The 17,730-nt window shown below is 40.3% G+C and overlaps 1 protein-coding gene across 2 annotated transcripts in view; it reads left to right on the forward strand.

The window, feature by feature from the left end:
- Positions 1-17,730, forward strand: part of DGKI (diacylglycerol kinase iota) — a gene marked incomplete at its 5' end in the record, with an annotated part of 400,686 nt that overhangs the window by 351,330 nt on the left and 31,626 nt on the right. For both annotated transcript variants that reach the window (XM_079786744.1, XM_079786745.1), the window contains one exon: positions 10,774-10,799. In XM_079786744.1, coding sequence (XP_079642870.1) covers positions 10,774-10,799 — 26 coding nt within the window. The remainder of the gene's footprint in view (positions 1-10,773; positions 10,800-17,730) is intronic.

Raw genomic sequence — 17,730 nt, forward strand, 5'->3', positions numbered from 1 at the left:
TCACACTTGAGGAATAGTATGAGCATGGGGGAAGCTGACTGGATCCTTCTTTAAAGCGTGTTAGTTCCTTGGGTGGACAAACTGTGGATTGCTCATTCTGCACCCAAAGCACTTTGCACCACACCCTGTGTACAGGCATTCACGAGGGCAGGCGTGGGTGAATATTGGATGTTAGAGAAAAGGGGCTTCATGAAACCAAGATAGAATGTCTATTTGTGGCGCTGTAGTAAACCCAGTGCTAATCCCTTAGCAGTTGTCACAAAAAGATACATAAAGTGTTACACATTTTTGTTAGGCTGTGGAATCCATTTACATATTTCAAATTGTGATAAGGGTCTGTTTGATCCAGGAATTTGCATATTAAAATCATGAAGATGCACTGAATCCCTGACTCAGAGATGTCTCCGTTGTACAAGTGTGACAGAGCTGACTGGTGGGTCTAGGAAGTAGTGGGCGCTGTTGATGGTGGGGCAGGTGGAGGGCGAGGGTGGTGTCTACGCACCTCTGCATGTCTCCCATGTCACGGCTCTGGGTTATTCGTTATGTCAGAGACGTTTAGTCTTTGAAGAGGTTTTAAAGGTTCTCTGGATGGAGGAGAAGACACTTGGCATGTGGGGGGCCATAAACTGCCAAAATGTTAGAGATGGACTAGAATCCTGGGCCTTCCTAGGGATTTCCAATCAAAGGAGAAAAGGCAAAGCCCGCACATTAGGAAGCATGGGGACCATATGTCAGAAAAGCGATTTTCCCGAGTCACCTGCCAGGCAGGGGTCTTAGAAAGGGCCTCTCCGGGACTCGTTGGAGTCTAATTTAAAAATACATATTTGCTACTGGCTAATGCTACTAGCCAAGTCCTAATGCACAAGGCCCCTCTTTTGTTGGGTTTACATAGTGGCTATTCAGTGAATTACATATTTTAAAAAAACACACAAAAATCAGAGGTGGTATCTTGTTCCTTCCAACAACACCCTCTGCTTTAGGGCATCAAGGAAAACCATTTAGGCATCATTCTAAACGTGGGAACATGAGAACTTCATCTGCCTGTGCGATCAGAACTTAGGGAGGGTGTGTTAAGCCACAAAGGAAGGGAATTTTTCTTGTCGGTGGCTGTGCTAGAAGAGGGGACCTACGTGCTTGGCCTGTCTTGTGTCCCCTGGGAGCAGCCCTGGTGGCGGGGTCACTATGCATTCATTTTTGTGCAAGTTGGTCCGCTGGTCCCTAAACCAATCGCTGGATCTTCCTTAACGGCCTAATGGTGACAGCTAAATATTAAAACCTCATTAGTTTGGTAATTGGAGTAGGGATCTAGTTCAGTAAGTTGGGTGGGATCCAAGCGAAAACAGTTGGCGTAGATGTAGGAGATGTTAGTCCTACAAAATGATGGCATGTCTTTCCTTGAGGGCCCAGTTTTTCTAAGTTTCGGGGTTAAATTAAATTGAGAATGGTAAAAATCATCTCCCAAGGCCTGCTGGGAAAATGCCCAGGATACCAGGAAAGGGACACAGTGTCCGAAGACTCAACCATTTTTGCTTCCTTTCTGAAAGGGGACCGATACTCTAAGCTGAGTCCACTGCTGTGTCACTCTGAGAGGACCCCACCCAGTGGAGTCCACGTAACTTGGGACTCCTGCGCTGGACACGTCACAGGGCATCCATAGCAGGGTCAGCAGCGGGGAGGAAACGGGGAGGCAACGTCTTTCCTCAAACGGTGGCTTTATAAGTAAGGCTGCCTCTCAGGATCCGCGCGAAACGTTTGTTTTTAATGTTATCAGTCAGAGAAGGGAGAAGCAGTCTAGTTTATGCTGAATATGCCTTTGGTACATCTCCCTGTGACATGAAATATTTCCGCAGTAAGTCCTCTCTCCTGACCACTGGTGCTGGGACTCACCTTTCTGAGGTCACCCTCCGCCCCGCGCATTCCTCTGAGGGTCACCGAGGAATCAGCTCCCTACACCTCGCCTCTTTCCCTCCCCCCCACCTCCACAGAGAGGGGCAGAGGCGCCAGGGAGCACAGCTGAGGAAGCGCTGGGCAGAGCAAGGCGTTAGTGGGCCTCTCTGTCCCTCCTTCTTCAGAGTCCAGTGCTTCCCCTGCGCAAAGGCCTGACCACTCGCCTCCAGAACTACCTGTCGGTCCTTCTGCTTCTTTCCCAAACTCCCAACAGAACCCGTGTTTTTGCCAGTGGGCCTGCCTTTAGATGAGTAATTTGATGACGTTGATTGAAAGTATGAATGATAATTTTAAACTCCTTCCAAAAATATTTGTCTGTGATCTCAGGTTGGAGGGCCCCGTAATTGCTGGCCTGTGCTCAGGCAGGGGGTCAGGGGGTGAAGAGGATGCCTTTAGTGCCATTAGAAATGGGGGCAGCGGGTGTACAGCCTGTGGAACTTCTCTCAGGGACCTCTGGGGAGCCCTAAGGAGACTGGGACGTGAAATGAAGAGACTACTTATTTGGAATTCGGAAAGACAGAATTTCTTTCCCTAACTTTTCTGGCTCGTGCGCTAATTACCAAACTTAGGAGCAACTACCACCTCCAGCACTGCTTCACCGTTTTCTCCCGCACTCTGTGCGATGCTCGTCTCACTCCACAGCCCCCCTAGAATCTCCTTGAATGTGGGATGAAATGGTATAAACGCAGTATCTCTCACAACTGCCGGGGCAATCCAGTGCTTATCATTTAAGCATTGAGTTAATTGCATTATTCTCAAAGATAGAGTCTGTGGAGCTCGCGGTTACTTCTTGTTCTCAATATTACTGTGATCTATGGGTGTTAATTTAGCATTTTTAATAATGTGATGAGGCTTATTGTTTTTCTATGTACTCCTTTACTGTTTTTGATTGTTTATAATAATGACTCAGAAGCTGAGTCAGATGCAGAATCAGGAAGAGACAGGCACTTTATATTCTGTTTCCCATGTCAGTGTCTTGCACATAAATTCCCTCTTCCAAGAAGTGGGTGAGGTGGGTGATGTTGATAGGAAAACTTCTGGAATATATTACAGTTATCTCCAGCCATTTGTTTTCCTTCCATATTCTGAAGCTGGATTCAGAAGCCCTTACTTGATTTCATAAAAACAATGAGCTGTGGGTAAGTCCTTGTTCAGTTATCGTGGTCTCTCAGGATAGATATCGCATATCCTGTATTTATTCTGTGAGATGGCCTTTTGTATACATTTCTTGTGTTAACACTAACCATGGCGCTCACATGATTTGCCTTCCCAGTCCAGAGCTTAGTGTTTCAATCTATAATTTAAGAAAAAAAAAAAGTTCACAGTCAGAAAACTGCAGCTGGATTGTTCCCAACAGGAGCTGTGGGCCAGGGCTCCCAGGGTGCTCCCTACTGGCTCAGCGGACTTTAGAATAACATGCCTTTTCTATTCCTTCCCTCCCACTTTAGAAATTAGGCAGGCAGTATCACATCTTTTGTATCTGCATGACTGCACTGCGTCTAACATGCAATTGTTTTCCTGTCTTCTTTCAAAATGTTAAAATGTATTCCAGCAGTGTTCATATTTTAGGTAACAAAAAGTGTGATGGTCAAGTTCTCATGTTGAATGAACTTGTTTCTTCAAAGCCATCTCTTTCTTTTATCTATTTTTTCCTATGTCCACAGCCCACTTTTGCCCAATTCTGCTCATCTCTTTATCCACAGAATTCAAAGAAACCCTTTTCCCCTCATGTTGTTGCAGTTCTCAGGAATGAACTGGAGGTGGCAGTAAAATTTCAAGCTCAAAGGGCATTTGGGGGCTTTCTTAGCAAACTGATTAAGGCGTTTGCGTTGGAAAACTTGAATTGTACAAAACAGTGCTAAAACCGAGGTATTTTCAAAAGGCCAGATATAACACAGGGGCTTATTTAAAAAACACATAAGTATATTTCAAGTATAGCTCATGTGGTGATTATCGGAGTATATATTTGGGTAGGAGAGTCTTAAAGAACAGGAAATTGTGAGAAAGAAGGGAATTAGTAGAATTTATATCAAATGAAGGACTCACAGCCAAACCTTATTATTTGAGTTCTGGGACTGATGTTCCTACCTCCACACAAATGCCGGTCTCTCTCTCTCTCTCTGCTTCCTCGGATTTTGCTCTTTTTGCACCCTCCCCTCGTGGTGGTGAATGTTACCTTTGAGGCTGTTTGGCACCCCCTGAATGGGTTTGTGATCACTTGAATAGAGAATGTGTTTGTCTTTCTCTCATTTCTATGCCACTCTGTGTGGCTTCTGTAACTTTCATCTCTCTTGCTCTCATTCTCGCCTGCCCTCTCTCTTACTGTATGTGCTTTGTGCATTGTCTTAATAGCAATACTCATAATTAGAGGGAGGAAAAGCAAAGAAAGAGAGGATTGTATCATTGATAGGGATTCTCAGTGCTAAGAGATTTGGGGTTCTAGTTTCCCTAGTTAGAGATGCTTTGGGGCCAGAATGATGGTGGTAGAGATGCCACCTGGATCTGTGATCTCACTATTTCTCACTCAGACTCTCAAAATGATGTCATCGGCCAGACAGAGCAGTCCTCTGGGCAATGCACATCCTTGAGAGTAACTCAAGGGAGAAAAGCTGTTCCCTAGAGATGGTAACCTACAGCCAGGCTTTCAAGTCACATTAACCCTTTTCACTCGCTTGCTTTTTTCTCGATTCCTTTATTCTAATGCTAACCGTGTCGAGTCACACTCGACATCCGAGTGCAAAAGGTTAAGTCTTGGGCTCACTGGATTTCCATAGAAATTCTTTGTCCATCAACAGGGAATAAATTGAATGTGTGCAGCAGCATCACTTCCAGGTGAAACAGAAGAACAGTAGAGATGGTGATTCCACAGCAGTGGTGGGAGCTCTTGAAATGTGCCTGGAAGGGGTGCCCAGCTGGGCAATCTGTTTCCATTTGGGCCATTTCTCGAGAGTTTGTTACCAGACAACCAGCAAGAATGGTTCACGCAGGGAACAGAATCCTACTTATGTGATTTTGCCCAGGCCTCAATGCTCCTGGCGGGAGGCTGTTTTACAGAGAGATTGGATCCCACCAAAGTGTGAGAAAGGTGGGTGAGATAAGCCTAGGGGACTCTCGGGGCTGAGGTCACAATCACCGTGCTTGGAGGAAACAGTGTTTTTTTGCTGTAGTCCTCACCCCAAGGTGACAAAGAGGTGGAGGACAAAGAGGAAAGACTGGCGTGAGAAGGAAAATTCATAAAAGTGACAGTTGTTCTCATTGTGCGTGCTTCTTTGTTCCCCAGTGAGGACTTCACAGCCAAGGAACAATTCATTTGCCGTGGGCCAAGCGAGTGGACAGAGAGCACAGCTTCTAGCTCACCCTGGCATGCCTCCTTTGTTTTCTCCATCATCCCATGATGGTCACCAGGAAATGAAGGGGCCCTGGCTCCTCCAGCCAGGCCTGTGAGTTGGTGTGAATATATCAGAGCTCCCCTTCCCCATCCACAGTTTCAGGGAAGTATTCCATTGCTGAATATTTTCAGACTATGGGTCTCTATTCTTGTGCCAATTCAGACTCAGAGCTTAGCCTGTCCTTTGTGCTTGTTCTCAGCTCACTTCCATGTGACTCCATCCCTTGGCCAGCTCTCCACCAGGTGATGGTTTATAAATGCTAAGTCAGCATGTGTGTTAGGGACACTGGGAAGGGAGGTAGACATTCATTTGTGGGGTGGTTCTTTCCAGAAAGTAATAGACCCATGTAGATGGGTCCCCAATAGTCATCTAATTTATCCTTTGTCTTTAGGAAAGGTTATCTAAAATAGATGGTCTATTGACCTCCTATCTCTCCCCAAAGAAAGAAATAATATAGACATTCCAAGGAGGGCCAAGTAGGAAAGACATGGATGCTATTGAAGACAAGAGATAAAAACAAAAGAAACTATAGAGGCTAAGAAAGAAGTAGACACACTATGTTAGGATATTGTGTTAGGATGAGCTTGCAGGTTTAGAGAATTCCATCCAGCTTGCCAAGAAATGCATGCACCTGAAACGTATTGCAAAGCCATTATAGCTTGTCGTAAAGGCTGAAATAGTCACAATGCCCATCATCTCAGTTCCAGGCTTGTTGATTAAAAACAATAAAACTTTACAAGAAGTGCAATACTTCTTAAAGACTCTTTTGCCTTCATAAATATCGCACTCTTTTGCTCTTCTGTATTACTACTTTGCTGGTAAAAACTGGGCACATTTTTCAATGTCCTTAAGCCTTATAATTGATCTACTAGACAGATTGGAAGGCTTGAAGGGAAATGTGCTGATGGAAGGCAATCTAAATACCTACCTTTGAGTTTCTTAGAGATTCCTTGTGTCTTAAGTGATAACAAGTTCTGTCCAATACAGTGGCCACTAGTCAATGTATGCTTTATGTCTCATTCCTTCACTTTCTTGATATTTGCATACATTAGTCCCAAAACATGATTCATTCCAACATGTTATTAATATATTAAGGTGGATCTTTTCATGTTTTCAGACTTCCTTGGAAACATCCCTATTCCAAAAGAGAACAAACACCCTCCTGGGGACCATGGAGACATTGCCTGAAGCTCTCTGCTTTAAACACAGATATTTTTGAAGTTTATTGCTTTATTTTAAGAATTCAAGTGACTTTTGCTTTTGAATCCATAGCATGGCTGTGCCAGTTTCAATATAAAAATAATACTATAATTTTACCAGCTAAATTATATAATTCACCATCCAAAAATAGTGTCGTCTTCCTGGAGCTTCCTTCATGTTCAAGTTCCCACATGGACCCTAGTTTGAGAAGTGTTGCTTTCACTTAAAAGGAGAGAAAAGCATAAATGTTCTACCAAGCAGGACTACATTCCAAAGCCGACTTTTACCAGTAAATCTTCAAGTCAAAATTTAATAGAAAAGTAAAGTGAACAAAAACAACAACATTTCCATAAAGCTTGAATGGATAAATAAATGAATGGATCATTTCTTAATATATTTTTAATTATCATTCATCTCCTCTTCACCTTCTTTTCCCAGTGCAGTGGTGACACACAGGAAAAAAGCCCTCAAACTTTCTCTATAAATTACTAGTTCAAAGACTCTGGATGCATCTTAGTTTGTTCCCTCTGCTGTAGTTTCTTTAAGTTGCTGTTCCTGGAAAGGTCCATTTCCATCCCTTACTTCTTCTTCCATTAATATCTTCCTTCCTCCCTTCCTTCTCTTTCTCCAGTTCTAAGTGTCATGGAAATCTGTTAATTAACAGTTCTTACCTGCTTATGCCACATCTTTTTCCTATGTGCTCAGCCTACGTTTGTTGGGTCATCCCTGTCTTGCCTTTTTCTTGGGGCATTTTTGTGTAGAAAAAATGCTGGTTCCTTTCTGTGTATTATTCATATTTGCATGTTTGGAACCACTAGTTTTTAATGGCATGGCCCTGCCTCTTATGTCTGTAGTCCTATCTTTAATTACTCCTTTACATTCTAGCAACACAGAATTACTTGTATATCTGATACCAGATTATGAAAATTCACATCTGCACTCCTTTTCAGATGTCTGTTGCTTCTACCTGGCATTCTTCTTCTTTCTTACTTACTTACTAAGCTTCTACTTACCCCGCAAAGCCCAGCGCAGATGGTTCTTGCTTTCTGAAGCCCCCTTTCCCTCTTTAGGGACAAAATTGATCTCCCTCTCTTCTACAAAACCTCTTCATATATTTATGTCTTGATCATTATATTTCTTCACTTAATTGTAATCATTTGTTCACATTTTTTTTCATCTTCACTAGATTATCAGTTCCATAAAATTGATACCTTGTTCCCTTTTATATCTCCATCACTTGACACAGGGCCTGGAACTTAAGATGGTCTCAATTAATAATTATTATTCAGGTTTAAATCAACACAAATTAAAATATTTAAACCTGAATAGTAATTATTCAGGTTTAATAAAATAGAAGGAACAATTTTAAATGCAGGGCTTGGGTTTTTGTTTTTGTTGTGTTACTTTGCTGAATTTATATGAAATGTAAATAAAAGTGTAAGACATACCAAAAAATGCAAAATAAAATATAAATATTCTATAGACTGTAACAAAAGACTGGTGATCAAGAAAGATGTGAGGAAGAGAACTTTAAATTCTGGAGTTATTTGAATGCTCATCATAGTTTAGCTGATGCTATCTCCAAGATAAAGTGAATATGGAGGAGGAATCAAAAGCCTGGGACAAAACCACAAATCTTCCAGGTGCCGTGGGAAGAAGTCATGAGGTTTTATGCATTCCTTAGTTGTCAGGTGGAGGAAGATTGTCTATTCCTGAGATTCAACCCCTCTGTTTAAAAAAATAACTACTTATATTGCTGATTTCACAATATTTCTCTTCTCCTGAGCTAAATTCTGTAAAACATTTTATGCCCATTTCCAGGCATAATGTATGATGTATATGTCTCAGACGTATAACTTAGTGACTTGTTACAGTGCAAGGTGAAATACTGAGTGAGGATTGAAATACTCCATATGTCTTGAAATTCCACAAATCCAGGCATGTGGGAGACATTGAACATAGAAACTCAACATGACTAATCCTTAGAAAACACTGAAATCGATAGCTCTTCCCCGCTGCCTGGACGGACTGCAGAGCGTATCCCCATGGGACTTTAGCAGCCATCTGGAATTTTTCAGGTTTAATATAGGTCTTTGCTTTGGCAGAAAGGCAGCAAAAACCTGCTGCCCAACTCCTCCATCTGAGACATGGCGTCGTTCATTTTTGTGAGTTTTTCTTTGTCCCTATAGTTCTGTGAGAAATTAATTTCAAACAATCAGAGATACATTTTTGCTTACTTCCCATCAGAAAACACCAGGAGTGAAAAAGTTTCCTTGTGGCTGATTCTTTTTTATGTCCTGCACAGGTTAAGAAATTATCTCATCTTATTTCAATATATGGTTTTTTTAGAGTCACCTTCCAGTCTAATTTCACCTTTATTCAACATGCTCTCCATCTTTGTTTTATCCTAATCGTTAAGCAGACTGTGGGTATCTCCATTGCCAGGTGCATTGGGTGGCATTGGGCTTTGAGGGTGACTACATTGTCTCCAGTCTGGAGCTTCAGGCTCATTCCCCAGGCTCTTCCCTCACAGCTGATATAGGAGCTGACAAACTTGTCTTGAAGGGCATTTGAAGGTGACATGATGACTTTTTTGTGGAGCCCCAGAGTGTGTCTGAGTCTGAACACCAGTGTGGTGTTGCTAAAATTAATTCAACAGATTTTAATCGGGGCCCCCTGTGTTTAAAATAAGATTTGGTCCTAGTTTTTAAGGCGCTCACAAACTTGTGGGGAAGACCAGTGTGTGGACAGTAACGAACAGGGGAGCTCCAAGGAGAGGATAGCTCCGATCCACCTGGCGGGTGGGTGGGGTGGGGAGCGGGGGTGGGGGGAGGGGGAGGGATGCAGTGATGGCTTAGTTTGACAGTAGGTTCTCTCTTACTGTTCCCTGGGTCCATGTCCTAGAATCTGATTTTTCTCCCTACAAAATCTTGGGACCTTCTGTCATTTTCACATGCAAAATTTTACTTGAAGAGACCCGTAGGTCGAAATGATTACACACTTTTCCACTGATGACACTAATGTGTCTTTATACCATACAGTTCACTCACATAATGGACAAAAATAGTACTGATCTGTAGATAGAGTAAAGCAGTATCAAGCATCCCAAAGTAGCTAAAATTTTCCTTCAACCAGTATGCATCCACTAAATCATTCTTTACCCAACCTTGTAATCACATCTCATTATTAGTTATATTAATGGTTAGCTTTATTACCAAACTCTTGCATTGGCCTTTGGTCATCTCCATGCTATGGGCTCTAAGATGCTAATTGTTTAAAGAAGAAGACTTCTCCCAACTAATTTCTAGTTTTTCCCTTCACAATTCAAACATCCCTGAATTCCGTATTATGTGTTTCTCTTTCTCCCCAGAAAAGAATGAGTTAGTAGTCAAGATTGTACCTTTCAAGCTTGAGAGGAGTTCATATATAAGGTTGTGTCTGTATTGCTCAAAGTGACTCAATTAGTAATCAGCTGTGGAAGGAAAAAGGGGTTTACTGTGAAAGAGGTTGATATAATGCTTCATTGGTATCAGTTATAATTAGAGCTGAACCCCAAATAGCATGCAAAGTCTTCAATTAATAAAAGTTTTGTGGGACTCCAAAGGTTACCTTCTTTCCTCATCCTCATTCTCACAGGTTTAGAGACGTACGGCCAGAAATAGAAGGTCGATGTAATTCTCATTCAAACATTAAATTCCACAAAGGGTGGAAACAAAATCCAATAATAAGTATACTTGCCATTTCTTTTATTCCTGTTATTTTTGCTGTCCAAAGAGATTAATTTTTGTCCACAGATACTCAGCCTAGTGCGTATTTACATCTCTGGCATTTTTTTCTGGAGGCCTGAGCTTGGGTGCTTAGTCACACTCTGACATCACAAGATTTCATCTATTATCACATTTTATATGAGTTCTTTTTGTGTGTATGATAAATCCAGACTTAACTAAGTACGTGCAGTCCTGTGACACTATACAGTAGACATTCTAGTACCACTACCCCTCCACCAATCCAGGTAATCTTTGGGAGTTATTGTATTGGTTGGAGTAACTTAATGGAAGTTATTGATTGGAATATATATATACTATGCAACCAACACATTAATTATACCATCTACTCTATTGAATTTCTATTTAACTGAATTTTTAGGGTATAACTTCTATAATTTCTTAATCATTGTTGTACTTATATTATCAGTATCATTTACAAAAGATTTATCATGCTTATTATCTCATTTTAGGTCACCAGTCTCTTCAGAAGATCACGGTAAGCATCTGTCTTACTTGTACTAATTCAGGATTAAAAGTTGAGCTCTGCTCCTTACATTTCATTGTAAGAGGGAAGAATTATTTAAGAAAATGTCTCTAAGATGTTTGCCTTGTATTTTTTTTAAATTGTGAAATGTCAAATACTTTTAAAAACTTAATTCATCCTAGCTAAATTTAATATCTTTGAATATATAACAACCATTTTGGTTGACAAATATTAAAGTTTGACGTATTCTGCCTGATTTCTGACACATTGTCAGAAACCTTTTGTGACTTTGGCCTAGCCATATAACCTCTTTGAATTACAAATGTTTTTAAAATGGGGGTTAGTAGTAGATATTCCTAAAAGTCTCTTCCAGTTCAGACATTGGGGTTTGCACAGGGTATTATAAGTCTGAAATGAACCTAATTCGTAAGTGGTATGAGTTATTATCCAGCTGAGGTGAGTTATTGGCATTTTAGGAAACAACTATGTGATTGAAAGAATAAAATGTATGGTTTTGTCACATTTAACTTTTGGAGTTGTTCACTTATTCACTCAAACATTCAAAAATATTAAGTGTCTACAGTGAGTCAGTTATGCCAAATAATCATGTTATACAAACATGCTATTGTGGTGTGTGGCACAGAACTTTTCCCCTAAGGAACTTTATGGGTCTAGTGGGGAAGAGGGTGGTGGAATGACACTTAGCTACTGCAATACAAAGTGAAATGTGATTAATCTTATAAAAGAGGGGTAGACATGACTCTAGGAATACTACTGGCTTTCTCCTCATGCAGTCCCTGCTAAGGCACCATTCTCCATTCAGCCAGCCAAGTAAATATCACGGGAGCGGCTCTAAGCTTCCCTCTTCCCCTTATTTCCACCTGGTCACTCTTGCTTTTTGTATTTCTCTTATCTCTATTCTCTTTTCCATCCCCATTGCTTTAGTTTAGGGCCTCTCCATGTCTTTCTTGGATTTCTAAAATTGTCTTTTGCCTGGCATTTCTACCTCCAAATTTCTACTTCTAGTTTACTGCATGCTTAGATAGCATCAAACAGGTTGTTCTATAGTAAAAATCGATTCCCATTCCCTGTAGGATGAAATATTTTCGGTAGACCAATAATTTCATTCAGATTTCCAATGTTGCATTTTAAGACAGACTAGAAAGTTCTAAACAATGGAACCTTTGTCTTCCTCTACTGCTTATTGCTTCTATTGGCATCTTTCCCCTTCTGTCCATGCAGAACCACATCTGGTTTCTGGAACTCACCTCTTTTTTGGAGTCTCCCTGCTTTTACCCATGCTGCCCTTTCTGACAGGAAACTGCTCCTCCTTTTTCCACATACACAATACCCTTACCATTTGAGACTTTGTTAGAACATCTCTTCTCTGAGAGCTTCCTGACCTACTTCTCATTGCATCCAATATTTTCCTTCACTCTAGAATTTAACACATAAATTTGATGCTTGATTTGCCTATCTCCCCTGTGAGATTGATATCTATCCCAATAAGTAGAAAACATTAAAAACATGTTTATTAAATGAATGTGTTAGGAAGAGAACGAAGAAGTTTTGTGCAGGCCTCTTCTGTTCTCATTTAAAATCTCTCCCAATATTGTAATGAAGTTCTTTCACGTTCTATGAAGAATCAGGGGGCAAATTACGTTTAGGCCCATTAAGCCAGAATCAGGTGGTCGACCACCTAATGATGACCTCTTATTGTCTGCTATTTTGCTTATTGGTGTTGGCATGACTAGGTTTTTTATTTCAAAATTAGAGGTCCTTGGGCTTCCAGGTTCAAATGATAAACTAGAAGTTTGTGTTTGGTTTGTATTTTCAATTAAGATTCCACCTATTGACCTTTATTTGCTTTTGTCTTCCAATCAATAAGAACTTATCCCCCATTCCAGAGAAAGAGGGTGGAGGGGCTTCTGAATTACAATTCTGGAGTCTGCTAGGAATTGTTAAGGTTACGAGCTGTCAGTGAACATATGTTGATGCCCTTGGAAGTCCAGTATTAATAGCACTACTGCAGAATTGATTATTTTAAGAACTGGTATATATGATGAGTTAAAGAAACATTATCCAAATTAGAGGACATTTATATTTTCCTGGCTTCAAAAATGTTATTACATGTTCATGTCTCATATGTTTGATTTTGCAACTTTCCAAAACCACTCAAATATGTAATGTAAAATTATAATGCTGATGTATCTACTTTTATTTAATTTCCATCATTTTCAGCCCATGTGTTCTTAGAAAATATTCTTATTCCTTTCTTTGTCACCAAGATTCTTTACTAGCACTTAAGATGTGTTGTCTTCTGTTCATATATTTTTGTGCTCATATATTCTATGATTAGCATAAAATCTCTTGAATATCATTTCATCAAGTTTATATTTGCCCAGAATAATGTAAGAGACATAAGAAGTGGTATTTTTGCTTTTTAAACTTATGGGTGGAAAAATTGGGGCACACTGGGCAAATGATTATGAAATTGGAAGATAAAGTCCGATATACTTCTTGACTATTTTATTTGCTTTTCACCAATGATCACACGTCTCTCTCTCTCTAAGCACTGGTCACTTCGGCTATCTTCAAAACAGGCTTCATTCCTGAGAAAATCTAATTTTCTAAAGTTCAAAAATCCTGACATCTGAATTCACACATATTACCTTTTCATAGAAAATTGAATATTGTGGCTTTGGCATTTACCCTCTGAGTTTGCTTCCTTGTTTGTAAAACAGGGCTATTCCCATCTACCCTGCCCACATCATGGGATTGCTGTGAGTTCAAATGGGAGATAACCTGTGAAATCACTTTCCAATTTGTTAAAAAGCACCTCAGACGTAATGCTACTGCTGGCCCAGCCGTGCACAAGGAAGTGTGTTTACTAGTGATGTTTGCTTGGCACTGGCGCTGCCTATGAAAACTTAAAAGATGTGCTGGTTGGGGAGGGGCGGGGTGGAAGTGGTGGTACTTGTGGAGGAAAACTGCTTCCTTTGACATTATTATTAAATATTAAATTTTCATAGGAAGACTTTTTACATCTGGGTGAGGAGGAGCAGCATGGTTAATGTAGCTTGTATAAACTAGAATAAAGGTTCCGTTTATGATTAGATGACTTGTCATGTGGAGTTGATGACACAGGCATAAATGAAATGTAAAATGTTTCTATTCATATTCTAGAGTATCATAGTCATTAAAAATAAAGGCTAAAATTTATCGAGTACTTATTATGTGCAGACACTGTGCTGAAGTGTTTCCACTACGTTATTTGTCATTTCATCTTCCACAAATAGCACTCAAGAGCAGGTATTATTCCCAGTTCTCCAGTTGGGGAAGCAAGCTCAGAGTCCTCAAATAACTTGCTGAGGATCACACAGCTAGTCAGTGGTAGAATTAATTTTCAAACCCACTCTAACACCGGCTCATTTATCCACCGTATCCTCAGAAAACAAGAAATGATGATCAACAGGAAAGTGAGCTGCGAGAATTTTATAGAGAAAAAAAACCTTTCTCTCTAACAAGAGTTTATTTACTACAGTGTCAGTCATTTCTTTTTAATGAGAAAACAAAACAGAACAAACACAACAACCTCTCCCTCCTGCTGGGAAGGATTTGTCCCGGTAGAAATAATAAACACCAGTGTCACATTCTCTCCTAATTAGTTAACTGAGTGAAACCGAAGCTTCAGGGAAGCCTGCCATGCTCAATCCCAGGGGCCACATTACATTTTAATGTTACATCTGGAAGCTGGAGTCCCACTCCTTGTCAGAAGGTACAGTTGGCAGTCAGTGATTGATTGCCCTGTCCTATGAGTTTCCTCTGCATTTTGTGCCCATCTCAGCATTGTTTAAATTGCTCCTGGAGCCACCTCCTGTGCCCAGGCTGCTTCCCAGCTCTCAGATCCTGTTCTGTCCTCAGAGCCTGCTTACTTTATGGGCCTCCCAGAATGCCCCTGTGCTGCTTCTACCTGTGCCCTGCGCTGACAGAGGGTCATCCTCACTCCTGTCTGTTCACTTACAAAATCAAAGGCATTGGCCACTCTCTTGAAAGGAAGTGCCAATAATCTGATTCCTTCTGGAATGACTGTCTCAAAACAGGCTTCCCTCTCCTGTCTTATCTCCTAACCCTGTTGGCATAATGGCCCTCACATGATATGGCAGCTTTTTTGTTGCTGTGGTAGCACAATGGATGAGGATGGGAATAAGGGATGAATGGAAATAAAAATTGTAACAACCACAGTCATTAGTGTCGGTGCCCAAGGATGAGTCCACGGTCAGGCTGAGCCAGTTTTACTTTGAAGTAGGTCATGCAAGGAAACTCATTATGGTGAGGCCCAAAGCTCTTTTAAAGCATCAGTAGCTGCCCCGTGGCTCAAACACCATAGATTCATTTTTCCCTTTAATATAAATATATGTAATATTTAACTTTATTATAAGAGAAAATATTCATAAAGACGTATAAAAATGTATCGACTCAGTTTAAATAACCCAAAGGAACCACTGTGTACACAGCCCAAGAACTAAAACATTTGTAGTAACCTGGACCCTTCATGTCTGCCTTTTTGACTATGTTCTCTTCCCTCCCCTTCAGAGATAACTACTACTGTGTTTTTATGTTTATGACCTTCCTACAAGTATGCATATTCCAGGCATAAATACATATGTATACATATGTATATATATTTCACATGTATGTTTATAGTTTTGCTTATTTTGAACTTTTATAAATTGAATTCTATTGTAAATCTTCTATGATTTGCTTCTTATGTTCATGTTTTGTGATTCAACTTAATGGATTAATGCCGCATTTATTTTATTAAATTGTTCATGTTCTATATTACTTTCTTGTACAAATATGTAAAAATTTGTATATTCAAATTCTGCTGGTAAGTATTTATGGAGACTCCAGGTTTTTGTTTTTGTAACTCTTCCTGGTGTCCATGTACAAGGATTTCTCTAGGGTTTAAACCTGGGATGGCAGAGTTGGGTGGTAGATTTTACACACATTTATTATTTATTTATTTAAAATATGTTTTTATTGATTTTAGAGAGAGAGAAAGAGAGGACAGAGAGATAGAAACCCCAGTGAGAAAGGAACATCAATCAGCTGCCTCCTGCTCCCCCTACTGGGGATCAAGCCCATAACCTGGGCATGTGCCCTGATGGGTAATTGAACTGGTGACCTCTGGGTTCTTGGGTCCATGTTCAACTACTGATCCACACCAGCCGGGCAGTTTTACACACATTTCACTGATCATATAATGACCTCTTATTCCCATCCTAATTTACACTCCCAACTGCAGACAATAAGAATTCCCATTAATCCACATCCTTGCCAGCACTTGATATTAGCTGATTAATTTTTTTTGCCAAATTAGTTAGAGTGTCAAATGGTATCTCATTGTGATTTTCCAGATGGGGACACTAAGGCATGGACCTATTACATAACATGTCCAAGGTCACATGAATAGCTAGTAAGGGTTAGAGCTAGGATTTAGGACTCAGGTAATCCTGGATCCAGTTTCTATTCTTGGCCACACCTCTGTACTGTCTCTCAACAGCATTTCTGAGATTTGGGCTCATGTAATAGGAAATTATTTTTGTTGAATGGAGACTTCATAATTATTGGGTGGGAATTATAAGGTGTTTTTTTTTTCCATATCAGTGATCAGTACCCTTGACACAGAAGAATTCAAAGATATATTTTTGATCCACTTCTCCTACCCCCATACTTTCTTATTCAATAAAACAGGGATCTAGTGTCTTGTCAACAGCATTTATTTTTAAAAAGGTACAATTCTTGAAGTTTAGCTATTTTCTTAAGAAAAATCACAGTAGAAAGATAATTATTATCAGAATAATAGAGTTGATTAGGAAAATTAAATTTTTTTTATTTTGTATAAGATATTAATTAGTAAAATGTGATGAATAAATTTGGCTTGTGATACAGATGAAAACATCAGCAGATCTTTAACCGCCTTGGGCCTTGCTAGGAAGTGCTTTTCATATTGGCCATCCCAGTATGCCACTTTGCATGACTTTGGGCTAGCTAATGCGAAGTTACTCGTGTTCTTTTTTCCCCCATATACAGTTTCTGAGTAGGAAATCCCACAATGGCTTTTTAATTTGGATCAAACATTTTTTGCTCATTTTTGAGGCTCTCCTTGCCCTGGTTTAGCTCATGTTGCTTTAGTGAATTATTTCTACTCCCTGCTTGTGGGCTTCTCTCCAAATCCCATCTCCCTTGCCTTCACTGGGCCATATGGTTTATATCAACTCCTACCATCTCTCTGGCAGCCCACCTTCATTGTCCTTCACTCAAGTCCCTCCTCAGTGCTCATTAATTCCCGTGTCTTGGAACCACCTCCATAGATACTAAGGACACACAATGATGAATTTTCCTGACAACTCAAATGCCCATGATTTCTCCTTCCCTATTCACTTACTGTTTTTTTGGGTGTATTCCAAACTTCCCCCCACCCCCATGGGCGGTGTTGCCATTCTTATTTAACTATAAACCCCATGAATAGAGATGTTGCCCCACTCTATACTGTGCCCTGGCACCGAATCGATTCCCTGTGTACAAGTCTCACTGTTACATTTGCTACGGTATGTGGTTGGCAAACAGAAACTTTCAATGCATTAATATTGTCCCCTGTTGTAGAAGATAGGTTAGTCCTGGTCCCTTTCCAAAGAAATCCAGGCACTAATGTGCTGAAGAGCTGGCCTTTTATGGTGGTCTCCCGGGGTGCTCCCAAGGATTCTGTGAGAGGAAAGGAATAAATGACAGCATTCTTTTTCTTGGCTGGTCTTCTTTCACAAATCCTAGGAAAACAGACCATCACTGCTGATTAGAAAAACAAAAGAAAACCGAACAAGCCAAGAAAACAAAACAAAAGTCCCTAAGCTCTCCAACATCAGCTTATATTTCTTTCTCC

The sequence above is a fragment of the Cnephaeus nilssonii genome (assembly GCF_951640355.1).
Source record: "Cnephaeus nilssonii genome assembly, chromosome: 12".
NCBI lineage: Eukaryota > Metazoa > Chordata > Mammalia > Chiroptera > Vespertilionidae > Cnephaeus > Cnephaeus nilssonii.